This window comes from Diceros bicornis, chromosome 24, assembly GCF_020826845.1.
Source record: "Diceros bicornis minor isolate mBicDic1 chromosome 24, mDicBic1.mat.cur, whole genome shotgun sequence".
NCBI lineage: Eukaryota > Metazoa > Chordata > Mammalia > Perissodactyla > Rhinocerotidae > Diceros > Diceros bicornis.
Genome location: NC_080763.1, coordinates 13,512,765 through 13,535,437, shown reverse-complemented (window position 1 = coordinate 13,535,437; position 22,673 = coordinate 13,512,765). Strand labels below are relative to the sequence as shown.

At 42.1% G+C, this 22,673-nt stretch overlaps 1 protein-coding gene across 2 annotated transcripts in view; it reads right to left on the bottom strand.

Annotated features, from left to right (window-relative positions):
• Nucleotides 1–22,673, bottom strand: part of MTHFD1 (methylenetetrahydrofolate dehydrogenase, cyclohydrolase and formyltetrahydrofolate synthetase 1) — a 74,670-nt gene that overhangs the window by 7,727 nt on the left and 44,270 nt on the right. The window contains exons 2-18 of one of the 2 annotated variants that reach the window (XM_058567100.1): nucleotides 21,852–21,899; nucleotides 20,836–20,947; nucleotides 16,953–17,080; nucleotides 16,376–16,473; nucleotides 16,020–16,193; nucleotides 15,271–15,407; nucleotides 13,695–13,741; nucleotides 12,965–13,072; nucleotides 12,749–12,823; nucleotides 10,049–10,151; nucleotides 7,676–7,752; nucleotides 6,914–7,054; nucleotides 5,598–5,666; nucleotides 5,192–5,303; nucleotides 4,952–5,091; nucleotides 2,584–2,625; nucleotides 72–172 (exon numbers count right to left, since the gene is read on the bottom strand). In XM_058567100.1, coding sequence (XP_058423083.1) covers nucleotides 72–172; nucleotides 2,584–2,625; nucleotides 4,952–5,091; nucleotides 5,192–5,303; nucleotides 5,598–5,666; nucleotides 6,914–7,054; nucleotides 7,676–7,752; nucleotides 10,049–10,151; nucleotides 12,749–12,823; nucleotides 12,965–13,072; nucleotides 13,695–13,741; nucleotides 15,271–15,407; nucleotides 16,020–16,193; nucleotides 16,376–16,473; nucleotides 16,953–17,080; nucleotides 20,836–20,902 — 1,619 coding nt within the window. In that variant the 5' untranslated portion in view covers nucleotides 20,903–20,947; nucleotides 21,852–21,899. Of the gene's footprint in view, nucleotides 1–71; nucleotides 173–2,583; nucleotides 2,626–4,951; nucleotides 5,092–5,191; nucleotides 5,304–5,597; nucleotides 5,667–6,913; nucleotides 7,055–7,675; nucleotides 7,753–10,048; nucleotides 10,152–12,748; nucleotides 12,824–12,964; nucleotides 13,073–13,694; nucleotides 13,742–15,270; nucleotides 15,408–16,019; nucleotides 16,194–16,375; nucleotides 16,474–16,952; nucleotides 17,081–20,835; nucleotides 20,948–21,851; nucleotides 21,989–22,673 lie in introns of both variants that reach the window. The other variant, XM_058567099.1, reaches the window with a different exon arrangement.

Below are 22,673 nucleotides of genomic sequence, written 5' to 3'. Positions count from 1 at the left end.
ACAACTAGCTCCGGGAGGTGTTTTCTGACCATTTTCCACAGTCCCCCTTGATGCTCACACTTTGTACTCACTTGAATGCATTCACGGCCACTACTACTGGAACTCCAAACATTCTGGCATTTTCAATTTGTTTCCTCAAGTTACTGAAGCCTTTTTCAACCAGCTCCAGGTTCTGTAAAAACCACAGTGAAAGGTCTGTGAGGTCAGAGAGCAGAGCTGAAAACGGCTGCAGGTTCTTCTTAAAAGGGAACCTGTCTCCTTGCACCAGCAGCCACTCACTGTCAGGACAAGCCGACAGAGAGAAGGTCCACTGACTCGTTTCTCACACTGCAGCAAGCGTGCGCTATGGAGCCTGTCCTGCCGTGCTGGCCCGTGACACCAGAGCGGAGCTGTGCTCGTTTCCTGGCTGTCCCGAAAACACGAGAGCTGGTGTATCTGCTGCCATCACACCATATCTTAACTGCTTCTTTGCTGTTTGAGGGGAATCAGTTGCCCTTAAACAAATTACATTACAACCCTGTGTTTATAGATTTTATGTACTCATATGGCACAATGGTACACACCAACTCGACTCAGCATTTCACAGACCCTTCCATCCCCAGAGAGAGCCTAGCACAGTGCCTGGCATTCATTATACAGCGGCCCTAAGTACTGTCAGCAAACAGGAGGTAATCAGCAATGCTTTCAAAGGTTTTAATGAACTCAACCACGAACTGGCACTAGGGACAACAGAAAACAAGATAAATGCCATCTTTAAGAACCAAAAACTATGAAATTTAAAGGAAAGTAATGGAGGAAACATACTTCTAAATATGTTTACTGCAGCACTGCTTGCAGCATTGGAAAACTGCACACAACACAAACCTCCTTCAATAGAGGACTGGGCCAATGAATGATGATGTACACACTCAATAATATTTATCATGCAGATGTCATGAAAAGTGAGCTAATCTGTGTTAACATGGAACCTCTCAGAGATGTACCAAAGTTGCAAAATGGAGAGCTTAATTACATTTTTGGACAAATACAGAAATACATATGTATATTCATTAAGTTTTGTTAAATGTTGAGAGATATGCACTAAACTGTTAAGAGGACTCAAATCATATATATTATATTCTTGTATTGCTTAATCTTTTTACAAAGGTATGTTATTATTATAACCTTAAAATATATTATATATTTAAAAAATAAAAATCTAATAGTCTTATATAAAAAAATATACACTGGATCATGAACAAACCCCAGCAGTAAGAGCAGATTCCATAAAACAGTAGAAAAAAGAAGTTAAAGGTGGAAAACAAATGAGATCATCATAAACATGATTTATGCTTTTTTTCCTTTAATAATTGAAAACTGAGATTAGGATTTGGTTGATATTCTAAAGAGCACTGCTAATTCTTTACCTCTAGTCACATGAAAACCAATTAATATGCAAGACTGAGAACAGCTTTAAATAAATAGAATTTCTTAAATGAAGACACCAGCTGGGCCAGTTAGGGGCAGTCACTGCAATTAGACACAGGACAGGCTGCGGGGATGCAGGAAGGCCAGAACTGTGAATTCCCCTCCCACGCGTGAGTCAGACAAATGACCATAAAAGGCAAATCGTAACTCAGAAGACAGGCAGACTCAAGGCACCGACAATTCTTTTCTAGCTGCTTTTGAAATACTTCATCTGGGGCCGGAGCAGTGACCCTGTATTGCTTGACAATTTAAAAGCCTCCAAAAAAGGCAGAAAAATGGAAATAACTGTGATAGCAGCTGACCTTACCAACTCATATAAGAGCCTGTCTCTCACATAACCACCCCGGACAGGCTCTAGAGATGTTTTGTTGATGGCAAATGACATAAATATGAAAAGGGTGGAGCTCACAATTCTTTGAGCTCTTGCTTGATGCTATAAACCAAATCAGCTTACGGAAGCTTTGCCTAGAAAAATAACCATGATGCTGACCACATCTTGGGCCTTTAATATGGCTTTAAATCTGCAGAGACCTTTAATATGGCTTCAAATCTGCAGAGGAAAAGTCTTTTCAAAAGAAGTGCCTACTTGCTTCCAATTGGAATGGCATTTGGGAATCAACCAGCCAGTGCAGGAAAGACAATGGATGGAAACTTTCAGTCATCTAGCAAGGGTTTCTCAACCTCAGCACTACTGATATTTGGGGCCAAATAATTCTTTGTAGTGGGGAGTGTCCTATGCACTGTAGGATATTTAGCAGCATCCCTGGCCTCTACCCACTAGATGCCAAGAGCATTCCCCTCTTTGAGGTGTAACAATCAAAACCGTCTCTAGACATTGCCAAAGTCCCCTGGGGGCACAATCGCTCCTGGCTGCCTCAGTCTAGGGCAGCGGTTGTACTGACATCCCACGTGGGGAACTCTGTTCTAGGTGGTCGTTCTTCCCCACTTCATTTAAGCCAGTTCTTGAGCACACTGCAGGCCTTTCAGCAGCCCTTGCTCCCAGGAGCAACCCTGGGTCATGGTGATACCCCCTCATTTCCAAACGGGCTGGGTGAGAAACACTGATTCACGGGGCGGTGCTTTCTAGAACAAGGAATTAGCAATGACTGAAGTTACCTCCTCTATGTAAGCCTTGGGAAGAGGCAATCCAGCAGTAACCTGCAAGGAAAGGAAGCAAAGTCAGAGGCACAGTCTGTTTACAATTAGATTTTAGCTTAAAATGGTGCTTGAAATGTGTTATGGCCAGAAGCCGCGTGTGGGGGGCACAGCAGTATAAGGCTACTTCCCGCCCTAAGGATTTAGGGCATATGACCAACCCTACAGCACAGAACAAAACTCGTGCTTTGAGCAGAGTGGGAGACCTCTGCGGCCTGAACTAAGGAGGTAAGACAGGATGGATCTACGAATGGAGGGAAGGGCTGTGTTCTGGGGGGGCAATAACCTCAGCGAGCGAAGCACACAGCAGTCGGGTGGAAGTAAAGGCGACTATGGGGAAAAGGCAGCTGTCTGCCCTGCAAAGGCCGCTGGGAATGTCCACCAATAGAGGCTGTGACAAACCCTGTGATGGACTCATGAGCTGCTCCACAGCGCCAACCTACACCTTTCAGGAGCTGAACTGGGGAGCATGAGCAATCCAAACACCACACAGGATCTTCTTCCTCTATCAGAGCATATTTAAAGGTGTGAAAATACTTCAGCAGTGAGTTCAATGTCTCGGAGGTGCCTGGTGGCTCGGCCCTGCCGCCTCCACAGGGATGAGCACGAGGGTGAAGGTGCCGATTCCAGGGACCCCACTGTGGCAGTGGACAATGACTAAGAAGCTCTCAGCTTTTCAGCGTGGTCTGCTCCTATTCCTCAGAGAGACTATGGTACTCCAACTCCAAGAGGGGCCACAGAGAAGCGAGGCAGGAAGCAGGAACCTGAGCTGCCACGTTCCAGGCCCGACATGCAGCTCCACAAGGCAGTGTAAGCAGCGGGTGTGGCTGCTTGAAAGAGCTGGGTGTGTAAAGGCCCTCAGTGCTGCTCAGGTTAAGTGCCCAGCATCATTTTTGAGACCATGAGATCAGGAGGAAAGAAGGAAAGGAGGTGCGATGGTGTGAGGGTAAGTGAGGGGGTGTGAGAGAGAGAAATGCTGGTTATGGTGGGCAAGAAAACGGGAATCCATCCTGCACTCCTAGCAGAAAAGGGTGTCTTGGGTTAGGAGTCCTTTTGGCACCTCGGGGACAAGTAAGGCTGGAGAGTGTGCTGGGGTTGTGTTATGGCTGTGATTCTCACAGTGTGGTCTGGGGACCTAATCGTTTCACGGGGTCTATGAGGTCGAGATCATTTCCATAATACTGAGATACTGTGGCCCTTTTCACTCTCATTCTCTCGTTGAGTGTACAATGGACTTTTCCAAAGCTTATGTGACATGTGATACAACGGATCCAATGCAGAAGATGGGAAGCCAGCAGTCTTCAATTAAGCCAGATCCTGAAGAGATCTGAAAAACGTACAATGCCTAAATTTTGTTTTGGAAAATATAGTAACTTTTCATTTAAAAAAATGTTATTTATGTTAATATGTAACTCAGTTTTAATTCCTAACATAGTAAATGTCAATAGATATAACCCCCCTAAACAAAAGTTCTTTTAGGCCCTCAATAATTTTGAAGAGTGTAAAGAAGTTCTGAGACCAAAATGCTTGAGAACTGCTATATTAGGAAAAACCCTGATTACTACACTGAGAAACACTGATTTTATTCTGTAGGTGAGGGAGGTCTTATTTCTCAAGTTACAAGACCAGCTCCTGGAGGGCAGAATTTAATAGTTCTTCAAATAATTTCTGAAAACTGGCACCATGTCTTCACATGTGGGTGCTGAAGAAAAGGTGTCAAAAAAAATAGGATAAAAAGTGCAATTTCTAACCAGTAAGAACTCAGGAGAACACACAGTTCAGGTTGGAGTTGAAGATAAACCAGTCCTGCCCTCTGTTTCTCTCTAGTACCCAGAGGCAGTCCTGAGCACATCTACCATTCTCCTCTTCCCCTCCCTCTCCAGGGGGTCAGTGGTCCATCCAGCAGGCACCTCTCAATCAGGGGCTGACCTCTGTCTCAGCTGAATGGTTTGGTTGGCTGGCTGCCAGTGTCACTATGTAGAGGGAAAATGGGACTCAGACTTAAAAAGAACAGTCTGAACATAAAGGAGTTTTTAGTGGGTATAGCCAAGCGCCTGTCCTTGGAGGGGTTTCGATATCGCCAGATGTCTTCCTCAGAAAGGTAGGCCATTATGCCAATTTTGGCCCACTTAAAGTGCCGAGAGCTGGCAGTGCCCATGAGTGATAAGGGGGCCAGCACAAGAACTGTCTGAACACCTCCTGCTTTCCGCACCCTACTTATCATAAGGACAAGAGCAGCTTGATGAAGAAACAGGCACAAGTCACCCAGCTTCCCTTTAGCCTTCAGAACATTCCCGAGAATCAGTCTCTTCCAACTCTTAATCCTCACCGTGGGGCCGCCTCCGTGCATTTTAAGAGCCCTGACAGTGGCAACAAGCACCACCACGTGAGGGCGGAGACCTGAGTACCGGCATTTGATGTTAAAAAACTTTTCCATTCCGATGTCTGCTCCGAATCCTGCTTCAGTCACTGTAAGTCAGGAGAAAAGCAACTGTAAAAATGCCACCCCAACTCCCTTGATGTTAAAAGAAAAATACAGTCTATCCACTGATTTTGCAAAAATACTCACCAACAAACCCTTCGGGGCCAACAAGCTTGAGTGCAATCCGGTCTGCGATGATGGAGGAATTGCCATGTGCGATGTTGGCAAACGGTCCCGCATGAACAAACACTGGGGTGCCCTGTGGAAATCAAGACATCAGGAGTGAAGCTGCCCATCCTGCTTCAAAATGGGATCACACAGTCAAGGGGATGAAGTTACTGGAGTCCAAAAGAAAAAGACTTCCCAGAGGGAAAACACGAATCTGCCTCTTTTATATTTCAGTAATGTCCCAGTCACAACTGTGACAAAGAATGGGAAGAAAGAGATGAGCAGGTACAGAAGGTCTCTGACTCTCCAAGAAAAGTGGGCTTCATATCCATTCGGCTCCGAACATAGACAACCAGTTAAGGAAGGCAGGAGTCACTCTGCTCACCTCTAATGTCTGCATGAGATTGGGCTTGATCGCATCCTTCATAAGCACTGTCAACGCACCACTCACTCCCTACAAAACAAAGGCATGCGCATTGGTTCCTACTAGCACAAAAACCAACCTTTTGAAGCCAAAATTCCACATTCTTAGGTCTTCCATTTTTAGTCATCTTGGACCAATTAATACTTTCACCTGAATGAGACAATCCATGTATTTATTTATTTCTTCTGGATATACTATGAAGTTACCATTATTTTAAGCAGGGAGAACAGATAGAATGAAGATGACATTCACATGTAATTTCTGGAAAAACATGTAACTCTGGAAACAAGCATCTTAATCAAGCTTTGTTGCTAACTGATGAGAGGAATCCACTGCAGACTAGTTTACAGAACGGAAATGCTGGTTCTTAGAGCACTGAATTATTTGTACCTTTAGTATCTGGTCAAAAATGGCTATAAACCAAATTCAGTATGTGTTTCCCAAAGCTGACACTGAAAATTTACCCAGGAGTTCAATAGCAACTCTCAAACATCAGGTCCCTCTTTTAAGCCATCCAAACTGGTAACAAAGTAACATAAAGCTATGGATCTCACTTAATATTCAGTTTTAATGAGTTTCTAAGTTTCTGGTTTGGGTGAAATAATTTAAAACAATTTTCTTTCTTACACATACTAACTGTGAAAACAGGAAATTAATATCTACCCCCTTTTCTGAATTCATCTGACATACCACTAATCACACGCCAATGGTTTTGGTGGATGTCAACAAAAACAGACTTTTAAAAATTAATCTATAAGATTATCTCATTTCAAACCTCATATTACCAAGCAGACAGTTCACAATAACCCTGAAGTGGAGAACTAGCCTAGTAGGACCATCAGATGAAGTGGATAGGACCATCAGATGAAGTGGATAATGAGTTGTTCCTAAGTGTGTATCAGCCTCTGTGCAGAGGCCTGTTGTGGGGAGAGGCCAGGATGTGACTTGAAGCTCAGCTACTAGGGGCCTCACCTGGTCTCTTGATGTTCATTCTCTGCATGCTGATGTCATACACTGGGTCTTGGAAATACAGGTTGAAGATGTTGCTCAAACTACCTGAAACCTGGGTCTATTACTAGGGCTTACCACCTATTACTCACTATGAAGTACTTTTTATAAATTTCGTAATTATCTTGTAAGTAGCAAAATCACATTGAATTGATTAGTTAACTGCAGCATTTGAAGTACAGCATAATTCTTGTTTTGAGTAATCGCTGAGATCGCCTAGCACAATGGCCACAGATGCATCACCAGGTTGGCAGTGCCCGGGTACTCACCAGATCTTCAGCACTGATGGGCTCCCCTTTCTTGCTGGATGCCACCACCATTTTGCTCAGTCTCTCTCTCATGTCTTCTAGAGAACTGGTGAGAGCCAGGACAGCCATGATTTCACTGGCCACAGAGATATCAAACTGGGCCTGTTGGCAGGGAAAAGACACAACAAGAAAAACTGTGTTAAACCGCAAGTGTGAATTGCAAAAGTCATCCTTGTTTGCATCTGAGGCTTAAACGCATAGCTGAAAGGACAGAATAACAGAATAGTACACAAAGAACTTAATGAAAATAATCCTCCAATAGCAAAAATTTGTAATTAATTATTCCAAGACCTTGAGTAGTCAATTTTTTTAAAAAAAATGTGCTAGCAGGACCAACAATCCTTGTGAAGGCAGCTTGTAATCATGTGGTCATGGTTTCCCTAACACACAAAGGAACAACACGGATGCTCTGAAACTGAAGAGACATATAGCAAAATGGCCACAAAAAAGAAGCAATTTTCAGCAATTCATGTGCAAGGATATTCGCTTGGGGCTCTCCACCTCCAGGAAAAAATGCTGGGGAAAAAAACACAGGTGACACATGGGCTTCACTGCAAAAGCTGTCAGGAGAGCTCAATACCACACACCTACTCACTTCCATTTTAAAAGGGAGAAGGCAGAGCAACACCTGGCAGTATCAGTCATAGGGGAGAGGATGGAGGAGGAGAGAAGCTGCAAGGATCTAGTTCATCTGAATTAATTTACTTAGAAGGGAACAGTTACCGTCCGTGTGTGCCCTTTCTCCGTTGGAGCCTGTCCAATTGTGATCTTCCTCAGGAATCTATCATTGGTATCCAGCACTGCAGTGGAAGGGAAGACACAGAACAATTTTCAGTAAAAGGACCACAAAGTTAAAGGAACCAGTGGAATTTTAAAGCAACAAGTCTAACTTAATGACTGTCTATTGACATCTGATTTCAAAATTCATGGCAAAGCTAGAATATGGGCTAAAGTTAAGAAATGATGTTCACATACCATAAATGTACAGGAATTATTTTAAAAGAAATGAATGTGGAGTGGCTTGGTCTTACTCTGTCTAGAGAATTCCAACAATTAACTAGAAATCTGGAATCTATTTTAAAGCATATTCCATATTACAAGAAAATGGAGCAGGCCACAGTTTTTCAAAGGCTGAGGTTTGTGTTGCCGCTCTGTGGATGACTCACTGACCTGACACCATCCCGAGAAACACAAGAGCCATAAACGCAGGGCGAGGGCAAATGCCTTTTGAAGCATGCTGGGTAACTGACCTGCTCTTTCCTTTAGCACACTTAGAAGAAATAATTTCCATTCTGATGAGAGAATATCTATCCAACTGTATACCCTTGGAAAACAAGGCAAAGATCAACCAACTAACTAATCTTAATTCCACGTCCCAGGACTAACTACTGTTAACATTTAGCATATGCCCCATTTTGCTTTTTGTATAACATGCCAAACAACAACGACAACACACAAAAGGATTAACACACCAGTTCACACTCCAAATGGGTCAAAGAGGAGGGACATTTTTAAGGCACTTGATAACATGCCAAATTATTTTCCATAAAGACTTTAACAATTTAAACACCAAAAGCAGAGTCTTATACAGCACCCAGAGACAGACACACACACATCTCATTTAGTAAGAGAAGGATGTTGGATGCTATTGGAGCCTATCCTTATTTTTCAAAAAATATACTGTCAAGTTCCTTGTCTCTAACCTCTCTGTATAAAATAGCCAGTCAATAGGTATGATCCATTTTTTCCCTTGTCTGCTTCTACTTTCTTGAAAAGCATGAATTAGACATAAAATAAAGGAAAAGTGAATGAGATGCTAAATTTTCAAGATGGATCTTTAGCCTATTCCTCATAAAATATTATACCATCTGTCTAAAGCTACTGAAGCAAAGAAAGAGAAATATCTGTGGTTTTAGATTTATTAAAGAGTCATCTTAGACTCCATTAGAATGGCATTAGCTAGCAACAGTTACTGAGCCAATGAAAATCACAAAAACAGTCAATAAATCAACCGTTACCTGCATTCTGCACATCTGGATAAAAATTCCATCTCAGCAGTGTTTTGGGATAGACAGATTCACCGCTGGTACAAAATAAAACTCTAAGCCATGCTAGCTGTACACAGAGCAAAGCAGCACACGGCAGTGAAGCCAGGCAACGCACTCACTAAACTGCTGAGTGTTTAAACCTTGAAGGCTACTTACTTTGTTACAAGAGAACCAATAAAATGAGTAGGCAAAATAGAGTACTGTGTCCTTAAAAACTGGTATCGTTTGTCAGGAGAATAAAATGTGGACGTAGCATTGAGTTTTATTATGAAGTTAATAGGTATGCAGTGCTTTAATTGCTGAGGAGGCTGTTCCTTTCTTGTTGATGTAATATTTTCATATCTTTTAGCCACTTACCCAGAAGAAAGTAGTATTAAAAAAAAAACTATAAGGTTGTATCAGATCTTTATTGTTTTCCATGTTAAGTTTTATCCATCAAAATTGTGGCTACTTTTATCTGTATTGCTTTCCTTTTAAGCTTTGTAATTTTTTAATGTACAAAAAGTTTTATTTAGGTCATATTCATCACCCATGGGTGATAATTTCTTCTTTTGCTTTGTTGTTAATAAAATTCTCTCAAACATTGAAAAAAAAAAAAAAAAAAAAATGAGTAGGCAAGCTACAGAGCTACAAGAAAAATCAAGTCGCTTATGCCAGACAAGCGTTCTGAGAATAAAGGGCAACGTGATTCAAGAAGTGATTAAACATAATTTCTCTACTTCATGACACCAAAACTTTTTGCATAAAATGAAACTTGCAAAATGTTATTTTTGGTTTATGCATGAACTTCCTTAAAACCACCTTCACTCCAATCAACACTGAATAGCTAGCAAAGTGTCCAACTAACCCAACAAAAGGTTTGATTACAGCTAATAAAGAGATTGATGGAGGTGGCCAGAAAAACAAATAAGTCACCATCTTGGCCATGCTTTAACCATGAAAATACCGACAGACAAGCTTCTGGACCTCACATCTGAACAACTCTTATGGAGGGCGTGGGGTGCACAGTAAAACCAAAGCAAATGAGGTGTGCATCCTGCTCTGGTACCTCTTTGCCAAGTTATCGTTTCTGGATCAATATCCAATCTTGCGAATCTGTTTATCTCTTCATCTGTCAGGGTGGTGGGGTCAGTCTTTTCAATGCCTAGTCTCTGAAGAGGCAGGAAAATTAAAACATAAAATAAGACACAACAAACAAAAGCATAATAAATTTTTTAAAAAGTTACTCCCTATCACCAGATAGGGTCCCCTCTAGGAAATATAAACCACGTTAAATTCAGAAGGGAAAACTATGATCCTTTTGGCTAAACCTTTTTTTCCTACTCACACATGTACGAAGCACTCACACATGCACAAAGCTGTTATTCACATGCTTGTCTCTCCACCTAGCCCTAAATAAGCAGTGACCAAGAAGCGCTGTACCTAATTCAGCAAACCCAAACGTGTTGAAAGGAAAAGCAATGGGCAAAGATTTTTCAATCAGGTAATTGGGAAGCCCAATTCAAATGAAGTACCTGAAGGGCAAAAATAAATATCAATCGATAAAAATCAATGAAAATCACTTTCACATGCTTTTTATGTAGCACCGTACTTTCACTGCCTTCTTAGTGTTACAAAAGGCACAAAAAGGGTTTGTCTTTTCCTCCTTACAGAACATGGAAATTTTATTTATTTACAGTGTGTACCCAGATCACATCCTGAAACGGGAAATGTGTATAAAATGCACTCTCCTTTTTTCCAACTCAGTCTTACCACTGTCTGCCCCTGGGTGCTCAGTCAGAAATGGGCTGTCAACAGCAGATTCTCAGCCCAGCAACTGAGGGTTTTGCTGCCAAGTGGGGGACCCTAGCAAGCCCCCTTTTCCCACAGTTCCTTTCCTGTGCTATGGGGACTCTGTTTTAAAACCTCAGATGTGTTTTCAGAGCTGGTGCTCGCTGGCTTGTCAAATAGCCTCATAAGCCTAGAACATGACACTGTTTACAGAAGGCAGCAAAACCCTCAGTTGCTGAGCTGAGAATCTGCTGTTGACAGCCCATTCTTGACTGAGCATGAGGGGGCAGACTGCAGTAACACTGTGCAACAGAGGATGCCCGGGGACCCAGGGAACCAAGTTTCTAGTCCCAACCTGGCCAGGGGGACGGTGGACTTGGACAAGTCCCTTGATTTCAAATCCCAGAGCTTTTTTAAAGGATCATTTAAACATCCAGTCCAGCCCTTCCCCACATCTGACAGAAAGTTCCATCAGCAAAGGTAAGGTTAGAAGTTGCCTGCTCTTTTCATGGAACTTTGCTGCCTTGCAGAACACAACTCTTTTATAAAATAAGGTAAGAGTTGACTCACCTTATGCGTAAGATTGGTGGGGGAGTGAAAACAAAATAAGCTAAGGAATATCAAACTGTATAAAAGTGAGTTTTTCTCAAGTTCAGAAAAAAATGCATATATATAAATTGTGGCAGAATTGTAAAGCAAGTAAACAAATGTAAACAGTTAATGCATCTGGGTAAAGGGGAGCTATTCTTGCAGCATCAAAATACAAAGTTGCAAAAAATTAAAAATAAAGTTGAATATAACTATTACAGATAATAAGCAGTATATACCATTTATTGAATGCTCACATGTGCCAGGCTATCTAAAGAATATATATATGTAAAATTTCTTTCATATGTAAAAGTAACATAGGAATATACTTGTAAATTTTAGTTTTAAAACTCTCCTGTGCTATCCCTTTATAGTTACACCATCCCTTGACCCTGAACCCCTGGCCCCCACTGATCTGCTCTCCATCACTATAGCTTTGTCTTTTTGAGAATGTCATATAAATGGAAGCATACAGTATGCAACCTTTGGATACTGCTTCTTTCACCCAACATAATGCCTTGAAGATTCATTCAAGTTGTCATGTGTATCAACAGGTCATTCCTATTTATTGTATGGATGTACCAGTTTGTTTATCCATTCATCCATTACAGGACATTTGGGTTGTTTCTAGGTTTTTGAGATTATCAATAGAGCTGCTAAAAACATGCATGTTTTTTTTTCGGTGAGGAAGATTAACCCTGAGCTAACATCTGCTGGAATCCTCCTCTTTTTGCTGAGGAAGACTGGCCCTGAGCCAACATCTGTGCCCATCTTCCTCTATTTTTTTTTTATGTGGGATGCTGCCACAGCATGGCTTGATAAGCAGTACGTAGGTCCAGGCCACCGAAGCAGAATGCACGAACTTAACCACTACACCACTGGGCCGGCCCCAAAACATTCATGTTTTTGTATGAATACAAGTTTGCATTTCTCTTGGGTAATTACCTAGGAGGGGGATTTCTGGGTCATATGGTACAGTGTATGTTTAATGACTATATATTTGTTATAGAAATTCAAATAAAATATAGAAGTAACCACTCTTGCTTAAGGTCCCAATGCTGAGAAGAGCAGAGATTCAAACTCCAAAAGCTGCAATGGTGCCATGATGGCATCCTGATTTATATCCAAGCTGCACAGGAAGTGTTACTCTTCTTCTAAGCTGAGGGCAGACTGTCAGTGCTCTATTTATTCCAGGACTAACCACTTATAATTTACAGATAAATGAGAAATAACATCTACCACCATCTTTGCTATGTATATCATGACCTTAAGACTATGGTTATGGATGTAACTTGATCCAAAATAGGCTACTCTAAGGAGATTTGTACCTCCTTATCAGTCACCCAATTTCATACAATATCAAAAATGAAGAAGGAAGAAGAAAGCTTACCCGTAACCTTCGGATTTGGATATCAGAGAACTTTCTCACTCCATTTACTGATGGTACCAAACGATTAAAGAGAGCCTTAAAAAAAAAGAGGAAAAGAGCTTTTAAAGGAGAAGAACCCCACTGCCTTGCTACCTGCATCATCAGCACCCAAGGGACCAACATTAATTCAGGTGCTTCAACCCTTTCAAAAGTGCCCATGGGGCCACAGCAGCCTACCTTGTCTGTCTGGGTCAGTTCGTGGAACATCCGGGCATCGATGGCCGCAGCAACGAGGTTATTAGCTGCGGTGATGGCATGGATGTCACCAGTGAGGTGGAGATTAAACTACAAAAAAGCAGAAGCCACATCAGTCTTCCAACTTCTCTGCGAATTTCCAACATTCATTCTATTGCAACCAGATCATCCCTATGTTACAGCCAAAGGAGAACTGAGGGCAGCACAGCTAGTGGACAAACACCAAGATGGGTAGCTCTCGAAAACATAAATTACTATCAGTCCTCACTTTTCTCCAAGTGACGTGTTCAATAACCACAAATGCTACACCACGGGGATCAATGGCAACACTGGATTACTGACGACACACTCACGTCCTTTCAACAGCAAGCGAGAAGTACACTGCAGCAGCCCAACTCTGTGCCTGTACACTGTTCCATTTCTGTAAACACTACCCTGAATGCACTTAGTGTTGGTTCTTCCCAATCTCATGTTTCACTCGATCACTTGCTTAAGATTATTACTCCCCCTGAAAACCAGACTTTTAAGTCCTTGTCATGTCAAAAAACTAAGCTGTCTTACAAGTCTGCAAATTAAGACGTTTTTCCCTTAAGTGTTGCTTCTGCTGAGAAACAAGTCATTTGTCCACTAAGACGTCTAAAATAAACGTTAATCTCTGGAAGGAAAAACTATAAGAAAGAGTCTGATTCAACCAAATCCCAGAACACTTTACCTCTTCCATAGGAATGACCTGTGAGTAGCCACCTCCTGCAGCGCCACCTAGAGGACAGGTCAAGGGTAAGGACTCAGGTTAAGCACGCTTCTCCATGACTTAGAAATCAAATAAAAGCAAATAGGTTTTTGTAACTGGTACGCATATTATTTATTTACTTTTTAAAACCATTTGGACAGATATGATAAAGTGTTTTCTAATTTTATTTTACCACACGAAAATACCTGATCTTGTTCATAGTGAATAGTCTCTCAATTGAAATCTGAGTCTAAATGACAAAACCATGAACACATACCCACTACTCATTATCTTTAGAAACAGGTTCCCTGTGATTCCTAACATTTGTTAAAAGACTCAGCCTACAGTTACATAAAGGCAAATCTGTTCAATTTCCTACTTTCATAAACGCTACTCTGGCATTTTAAAAAGGGAATATTTAAAATACACCCAACACAGAGACTGCAATTCTTCCTAAATAGGACACACATGTTAGAAAACAGCTTAACTGCTAGATTTTTGCTGGCCCATTTGGATTACTAACGAAGGGTCAGTCAGAAATGTCCAGGTTATCAGGTTATCAATGACATAAAGGTCAATGTGAAGTATAGATTTTGTGTTTTTTTGTGAGGCAGAGACCACACAATGAAAACGGGGCAATTCATGATAAGAGAAGGAGAGTATTGAGGTCAATAAGGAGAACAAGACAATGGCTCATTCTGGAGTTGACAGGCGGCTGATAAGCTCAAAAGCAGAACTAAGTCAGCACTCCTAAAAAATACATCAAAACAGGCAGAAGGGCAAAGGCATACCCCATGTCAACATTTGTAGTCATCGCAAGAACAAGCAGAACGTGGGATACTCTATCACCAAGCAAATGAGAAAGCTACTTGTAAGAACTTGTTACAATTAATAAAAATAATTTTAATTAAAAGAGCATGTTTGCAGTACTGCAGCTGTCAAAAACTGAAGGTGAAGTATGATTACTGAAGGTCGTGTTTTCATCCAATCGGAAGAAACACTGTGTTGTTTGGGAATGGTATTGTTTTAGGCCCTCTCTGGTACCTCATAATAGTGCCTTTGACCAAGTTACCTCTGAAGTCCCAGTGCTGCTACTGTAAAATGGTGATAATACTAACTACCTTATATTAGAACATCAAATAATATGCATAGGCTGCTTAGCACAAAACCAGGCACAAAGCATATACTCAATAAGGGTAGGCTTTTCTTATTCCCACAGGATGGGACATCTGTAGGGTTTGTCTTTGTCTCCCAGAAGTCAGCATGGTGATCAGTAGCTAGGATAACCTTTATTGTTACTGTGACAGTTGATTATTAGTCATACAAAAGAACCCCTGACTATGTATTACTCATCCCAGGGAACCCCTGTGCAGTCTCAAATAGTGACAGCAGGAGTTGGGGTGATGTGATGAAAGCCTTCCCCCAAAGCACCAGGATGTGGGGTGTGAGGAGGACATTGCTGGTGTCTAAATGAGTTGAAGACCCCAGAAGCACTCAGGGGTCGAGTGGGCCAGGGAGGACTGAAGGAGAGGCAGCTGGGGTCTAGTCCTACTAATACCTTTTATTCCAAAGGTGGGGCCCTGAGAGGGCTGCCGCACACACGCAAAGACGTTCTGATGAAGGTGGGTGCCGAGGGCTTGTACCAGCCCGATTGTGGTTGTGCTTTTCCCTTCTCCCAGGGGCGTTGGAGTTATTCTTCAAGATGAAAGCAAAAGAGGAAAATTAAGTTTATGTGAATCACTAAGCCAGACCTAACAGATCATAGAGAGTGACCCTTAACTTGAATAAGATAAAAGACCTGAAACAAATCTTTTCCAAGAGTCTCAGTTGTAATTACCCCAAATTTTAAATTAAAAAAGACTACTGCATGTTAGCTCTTCTCACTGTAAGAGGCAAACATACTTTACCTCTGAGAGAGACAGTGCTTTAATGTAATTTCTCAATTTAGTCTCAAAAACTAGCTTTTAAATGTAACAACAAGCAATAAAAATTAATGCTCAAAACATCTACTGAATTACTGACTTTGGGGTTAAAAAAAGGTGATTCCATCTGAAGGCCAGGTTTTAAGACCTAACTCTTCCACCTACTAGGTGGAGAACCTTGATGAATTTTCTCATATTTGAAGGGTTATAATCTACTCTCACCTCACAGGATTGCTTTAAGAATCAAATGAAACAAAATACATGTGAAAATGCTAAAACAAAATTAAAGGAACCTCTACATACATGCTACGTGCAAATGCAACCCCTGGTAATAATAATCAGGATTATTATTAAGAATTAATTTGCAAATGAATAAAAACCATACCCAGTCACCACCACATATTTTCCATCAGGCTGGTGCTTCAGGCGTTCCAGCGTTGACAGCAGAATTTTGGCCTTTGTTTCACCATACAATTCTACCTCTTCAGACAGCAGACCAATTTCTCGAGCGAGGTTACCAATGGGCTTCGGCTTGCAAGATCGTGATATATCAATGTCACTTAAAAGAAATATAGAAAATATGTAACAATCTTTATTTACTGAATTTAATTAATGCCATCCTGGTAATGACCCACCCCAACCACTGATGGTACCTTCAGGGGGGCATACATGTAGCCATGTATCCATCAGCTAAAAACTGACAATCCACAAAGTTTTAAACTGGTAAAATTTTATTTTTACCTTGGAACAGGTGTCTTGAGGTCAAGGCTGTTATAACGAATAATCCACTTTCCTGGCTTAAATTTCTGTAGGAAGCGCTTTGCGCTCTCTACTGTGCTCTAAATAAAATGTCATAAATGGAACTTAGAAGAGGTAATCATTTTAACCCCCACCTCAATTTCAAATCCTGGGTCATTCCAGTTCATGAGCAGCTTCATGATCCACCTATTAACACGCTTCAATTGTAGATGCGAGTCAACAGGTACCTAAGATGCCCTGGGCTCCTTGTCCCTCCCCACATCAGCCAGTGTGTGTTAAAAAGGGCAAGCAAGCCAAAACACACCTAGCAAAGTCAGTGTGCTTGCACTTCTCTCTTTCTGGAGTTACATTCCAAAGTAAATTAGAACTGCGCCATGCCTACTTCACTAACATGACTGATTCTATTTCTCTCTCTTCCATTCCTTCTTTTCTGAGACAGATTCACATCCTTACTTAGCTTCTGAGTAGGTTTTATGACATTTCTAGTTGGGGAGAAACGCAGTAACTTGAATTCTATCAGTTTCTTAGAACTATTACAGAAACTTTTATTCACAGGTACCTGCATCAGCATCGCCACCGTCATGGGCCCAACACCACCAGGAACAGGAGTGATGAAGCCTGCCCTCTCTTTGGCCTCGTTGTATGCCACATCACCCACAACTTTTCTCCCATTTGTTTTGGTATCATCTGGTCAACGCGGAAAAAAATCAAAGCAAAGTCTCAGAATCGCAATCCTGCTGTTTATTTCTAAGTTAAGTGATCAATTACAACAGCTTGTTCTAAAAACTAAGTCAAGTGTAGGGTGTGCAGTCCCATCTGGCTCAAGTGCCTACTTAAAACTATGGGTGACCGGTGTTTGGTATTTCCTAGGGAGAAACTTATTTTACCTGCAAAAATTCACAAGATGTTTGAGTGGTTTTTCAGAACCAGGAGAATTCTTTTGTGGTCTATCAGGTGGCAAATAAAATACCAAATTTTTTTTATTCTTAAAGCCAACTACCCAGCATATAACGAGCACCTTTTAAAATGTTAATTTACCAAGGCCTACAAAGGAATTTTTTGGGTGCACAAAGCTCCAACTATGTCACAGCTGCCAGATACCGTTTCTACAGCAACTGTCAGCACTTGGTAAGCTCCACGCGTGAGCGGGAGGAACAATTCACATCCAGTTCCAAAGACGAGCAGCTACTTAAATGTATGCAAAAGGCAAAGAACATAATTACACTTCCCTTAAAAGGATACAAGAACAACTACAAATCTTACCAGCAAAGAACAGCTATTCAAGAGAACAAAACCCAACGATGCATCATTGCTCACGCACACAAAGTACTTCCTACACCTGGCTTCAGAGCACTCTCGGGAAGGGCTGGGGGTCAGGGCTAGACCTTGCAGCTCTAAGGCTTCTGAGGCAGGATCTGGTAGGATCTTAGCCTTTTCACTACTTCTCTTTGATGGGATCGCCACAATCGAGAGAGAGGAAGCGTCAGGGTGAGCCAAAATGCCAGAACTAGGAGACATGGGCTCTAGGATCAGCTCTTCTACTAACTGCTAGTCCTCAGCCCCTGTGGGCTCCTCACTGATCAGAAGTCCAAAGATGCAAAGAAGGATTAACACTGCCTATGTCACAAGCTTGCTGAGAATCAGGTGAGAAATTGTGCACATTCTTGAAATTGAAAAAGCAATCTCCAAACATAAGAGTTTCTCTTCCCTTCCTAGATACATAGATATTTTCTATATGCACTATAAGGAGCTGGTGAACACAACTCCCTGGAATATTTCAGGTTTCTAGATGATTATAAAGCAGCAAGCTACGGCAGAACATTTCCTTTCACAACCACTAAAGGAGTTTCCAGATGCCAAGGAAATACGGTTACGCGTTTGCCCTCTGCGCAGGTTTCAAGAGTTTAACACTGAAGTTAGCTTAAAACACCCTTGCATCTCTCTCTGTTTATTAATTAATCACTTTCTCCATATATAGGAGATACATTAATTCCTGTACAGCTAAATGCTGCACTGGATGAACTCAGTTTGCTCCTTAACTAAACACTATCAGGTTGACCCAAGTGCCCTCTGATGTACAGTGTTTCATGGAACGTATGATGTGGTCAGTGGAAATAGCAACCACTTCTCAATCTAAGTGTATAGCTTCAGTAACCAACAAACGTTTCGGTTATCTATCTCAGCCCTAGAATTTCTCTTTCATTGGGAATTATACGTACAAAATTCAGCCTAAACTCCAGCTAAGCCTTGACTCCTTCACATTTAATGTGGGGACCCCTAAAAAGAGAGTCCAGCATAGAAGCCACTACACTGGACAGGTTGAGACTGGATTGGACTGGGTGGGGAATCTGTTCCCTCTGTTTATAAACCTTACAAATTAAGTACTTACTACTAATCTAGCCCTTCTCAAATTACCTTTAGTAAGCCCAGCAAGAACACTTAACGTGTTTCTCTGGCCAATACTTTCTGCTCTGCAACTGAATCTTAAAAAAATTCCCTTTTTCGAAAAAAACTGTACATACCTTAATTCATTCTTAATTTGGCAAGTGGCTTACGATGTTATCCCTGAGAGGACCGTGCAAACGACTTAAATAAGCAAAATATGACTCAAGAAGTGGCCCAGTGGTAGAACATGGTGCTTCAAAAATTAACATTTGCAAAGAACAGTCTTTAGGTTCTCCTGCCCACCCACTGGTCTGTAACTCAGTGATTCTGCCATCAGCCTTATCAATACTTATCCAGCTCTATGCCCAGGATCAGTAAAAACACAGTTGACCAGGAGGGAAGATATTGCTTTGACCTTATTCATATTTTACCATCTATGTGAGAAATTAACGTGAACAGGACAGTAAATTTCATGTTTAAGTCAACATTTCATATCTATGGCATTTCTCCTTCTGTCTCTCGAATCTAGTCCAAAAAAATACCCAAAGCAGAAATAGGATAGAGAAGATGCAAGGTTTTAAACAGAATGAGATTGAATGTCACACCGCAAGTACTCAAAGTGAGGAGTTGTAGGAGAGCAATTTCTTTATCACTCATTAGATAATTACACTACAAGACAATGAGTGATCAATTATGAGCTACTGTCTTAAAAGCATGGTAGGGAGAGTGGGAGGGAGGTTAAAAACAGTGAAGGCTTGACAGTGACTAATGTTCCTAGCAGCTTAGTGTCTATATTTCAAACTTGAGATGGAAAAAGAGAAAAAAGAATATTCTTGCTATAACTGCCTTCAAGAGATATGAGTGTCAGCAGTGAGAAGGCATAAAGCTGGACATGGCACCACAGAGACCACTGCCCTAAGGAGCTGACCATCTGATGGAGGAGAGCACAGGACACCAAGCATGAGAAACATACGATAAAAGAGACACCAAGTTCTATGGGAGGGGAGGGAGGGAAAGAAGGATTTTCCAAAGGAGGAGAGATCATCCCTTGCTGAAGGGAAATCAGACAAGGATTGGAAGGAAGCACGGACATTTCAGACAGAGAGGACATGGGGAGGAAGTGGCCGAAAGTGAGGATCACAGCTGAGCTTTATTCAGTTGTGTAGTCCAAGGGCACGTGGTCCATCTTACGACAGTTTAAGACAGGTATTCACAAAGCGTGTGAGAAAAACGGCCGCAGACGTGGCTGAAATCAGCATGCGGCAAGGAGCCTGACAAGTAACGTGGGAGGAAGAGGCTGGTACAGATGGCAAGAGCATGCAGATGGATGAGCGGGAGTCAGCTGGTGGTGGGAGACCAGTGAGAAAGTCACAGCAGTGCATCCAGCTGAGAGGATAACACTCAATGGTGACACTGAGAACAGAGAGGATGAGAAAAAAATTCCTAACATGTAAAAACGGATCCATATATAGAATGATTGGGAGGGAAACTAAAAGATTTCAGATGTGTGAGAAGGAAGAATGGTGATATCATTGACCAAACAGGGGAGCAAGGTGTAACTTAGAGCTGAGGATGCCACACACAGTTCTGGACATAGCTACATGGCTGGCTTTATCCTGTCTGCCTAGAAAAGGCCCAGGTCAAACGTCTTCTTTGTAAAGCCCTCCTATAGGACTCTTGGCAGATTGAGTCCCTCTCCTGGAGTCTCACAGCACTTTGCAAAGATTACGGTATATTTTAAAACCATCCATCCTTTGCTAAAATAAAGGGTGATCCCTACATGAGGAGAAAGCAAGATCTCCCCCTTGCCCCACTCCCACCCTCTCCCTGGACGAAGTCATCTCTGGAAAATTTCTGCATGAGGCCAACCTGCCTGCCAGGGGCGACTCTGCCATCTACTAACTGCATGCACCGTGGGCAGGCCAAGCCCTCTGAACCTTAGCACTTCAAGCCTAAAACAGGATAAAGGTTCTCACTTAGGCTTCATATGACAACCTAGACATCTTCCTCCACACGGCCCTCCACTGGAAACCACCCTCCCCTCCAGTAACACTCACCTGGGATGTAATTGATCCCACAGTCGATGACTATTGCCCCGGGTTTGATCCATTCCCCTTTCACCATTTCAGGCTGACCAGTTGCAACCACCACGATGTCACCTTTATTTACCTAGAGAAAGAGGGTTCTGACTTCAGAAATTAAACAGTGAAACATAAAAAAAAATCCAGAAGTGGAAAGGACATCCCTAAGCTTTGTATGAACTTCTACATCGTCATCAGCTACTTATTTAATGCAGGCCACACACCAATCCTGACAGCTCTTCATATGCTGTGCTCATTCCCACACACCAAAAAACTGCCCTTTCATAGAAGTTTTACTGAATGGGGAACTTGATGAGAACCTGCGGGGAGCGAGGAGCACAGACTGGGAGCCACAGGCCTAGAACAACGTCCCTGAATTATATAACATCTGGAGACTGCTCCCTATCATATGGAATATGGGGACAACCACCTTCCGCACAGCATTGCTTGGGGAAGATTAAAAGAGAAGGTGCTGGGTCTCTCTCCTGCTCGCTCCCCACATTTAAGAGACTGCACTCTCAACAGGGATGTATACATGTGAGAATTCTTGGGCTCAGCAATCAGATCCCAGGGTCAAGAACAAGCTGCGACAGATGTCACAGGACCACCGTCCACATCCCCCTCTGGAGCACTTCCAGCTCTGAGGCCACCACTGTTAGAAATCTGGGATCTGGCTGCCAGCTCCGACACTGCTAATCCCTATCTACCATGAAGCAGACTGGTGTAGAAAGAATACGGTCAGAACAAAATCTCTATAAACTCGGGCAAGTTTTTAATTTGAATTTGTTTCTTCATCTTGTAAAATGAAACTAGAATCATGGAATTGTTACGGGGTTAAATGAGATAATGAGGTCAAGTACATGGCAGTTTCTGGCACTTAAACGTTAGCTATTCCCATTACTTGAGAACACCCCCTCACACGTGCACGCGCACACACACGAGCACACGTGCACGCACACAGAACATCTTCCCCTCCACTCTGGACCCCTTACTTCCTCGTCTAGATTGGCAGTCTTGGAGTGGCAGGTGGTCACTGTGGCATGGTTCCAGAGAAGCAAGTCATGCATCGGAGCACCGACTATTTTACTGCGCCCAACCACCACCGCATGCTTTCCAACAATCTGCACCCCTGAAAGAAAAGCCAATGTGAATCAGAGAATTGCAGGAAGCTGCCCTCCTTCATGTGCCACCTAAAGGGGAAAATTCGGATCTAGTGCACAAAAACAGGTTGTTAGCATTAAAAAGAATTCTTCCTAAAAACATTGCTTCTTTGGAGGGAATAATAGTCTCAACTCTAGGGTTTTAGCTACAAATTGGCACTTGTACATGTGTCCTTCTTGCTGTGGGTTTTTAAGAGCAGCTTAAGCCAAAATCCATTCATTGAGTCATAGGAGAGTGGGAAGAAAACCTACACTCAAAAGAAAAAGAGACCCAGACATACAGCTAACTAGCCATATGGAGGCAGACATCAAATTAAACCACATGAGAAAAGCAAGTATAACAAATAGGGTGCACGGAACGGGGTGGAGGGAAGCAAAGGAAATTAGATTAGTACCAGTAATTCTTTCCAACTTCGGTAAGTTTATTTATGCAGTTCCTCATCCAAATTTCTCTTCTGACTTAGGGCCTGAGCCATAGGGTTACTTGCAGGGAAGTGATACAGGGGAACTTCGTAGCAGTAAGCTTTCTTTTCGTTTCCTCAGCATTCATTCTTCTGGCACTATCCCAATGTCCTTTTTAGGATGGACATACTCTACTCACTGGAGATGGTTTGGGCGAGCACCCCATAGAGGCCAAGTGACCATACTTCATCC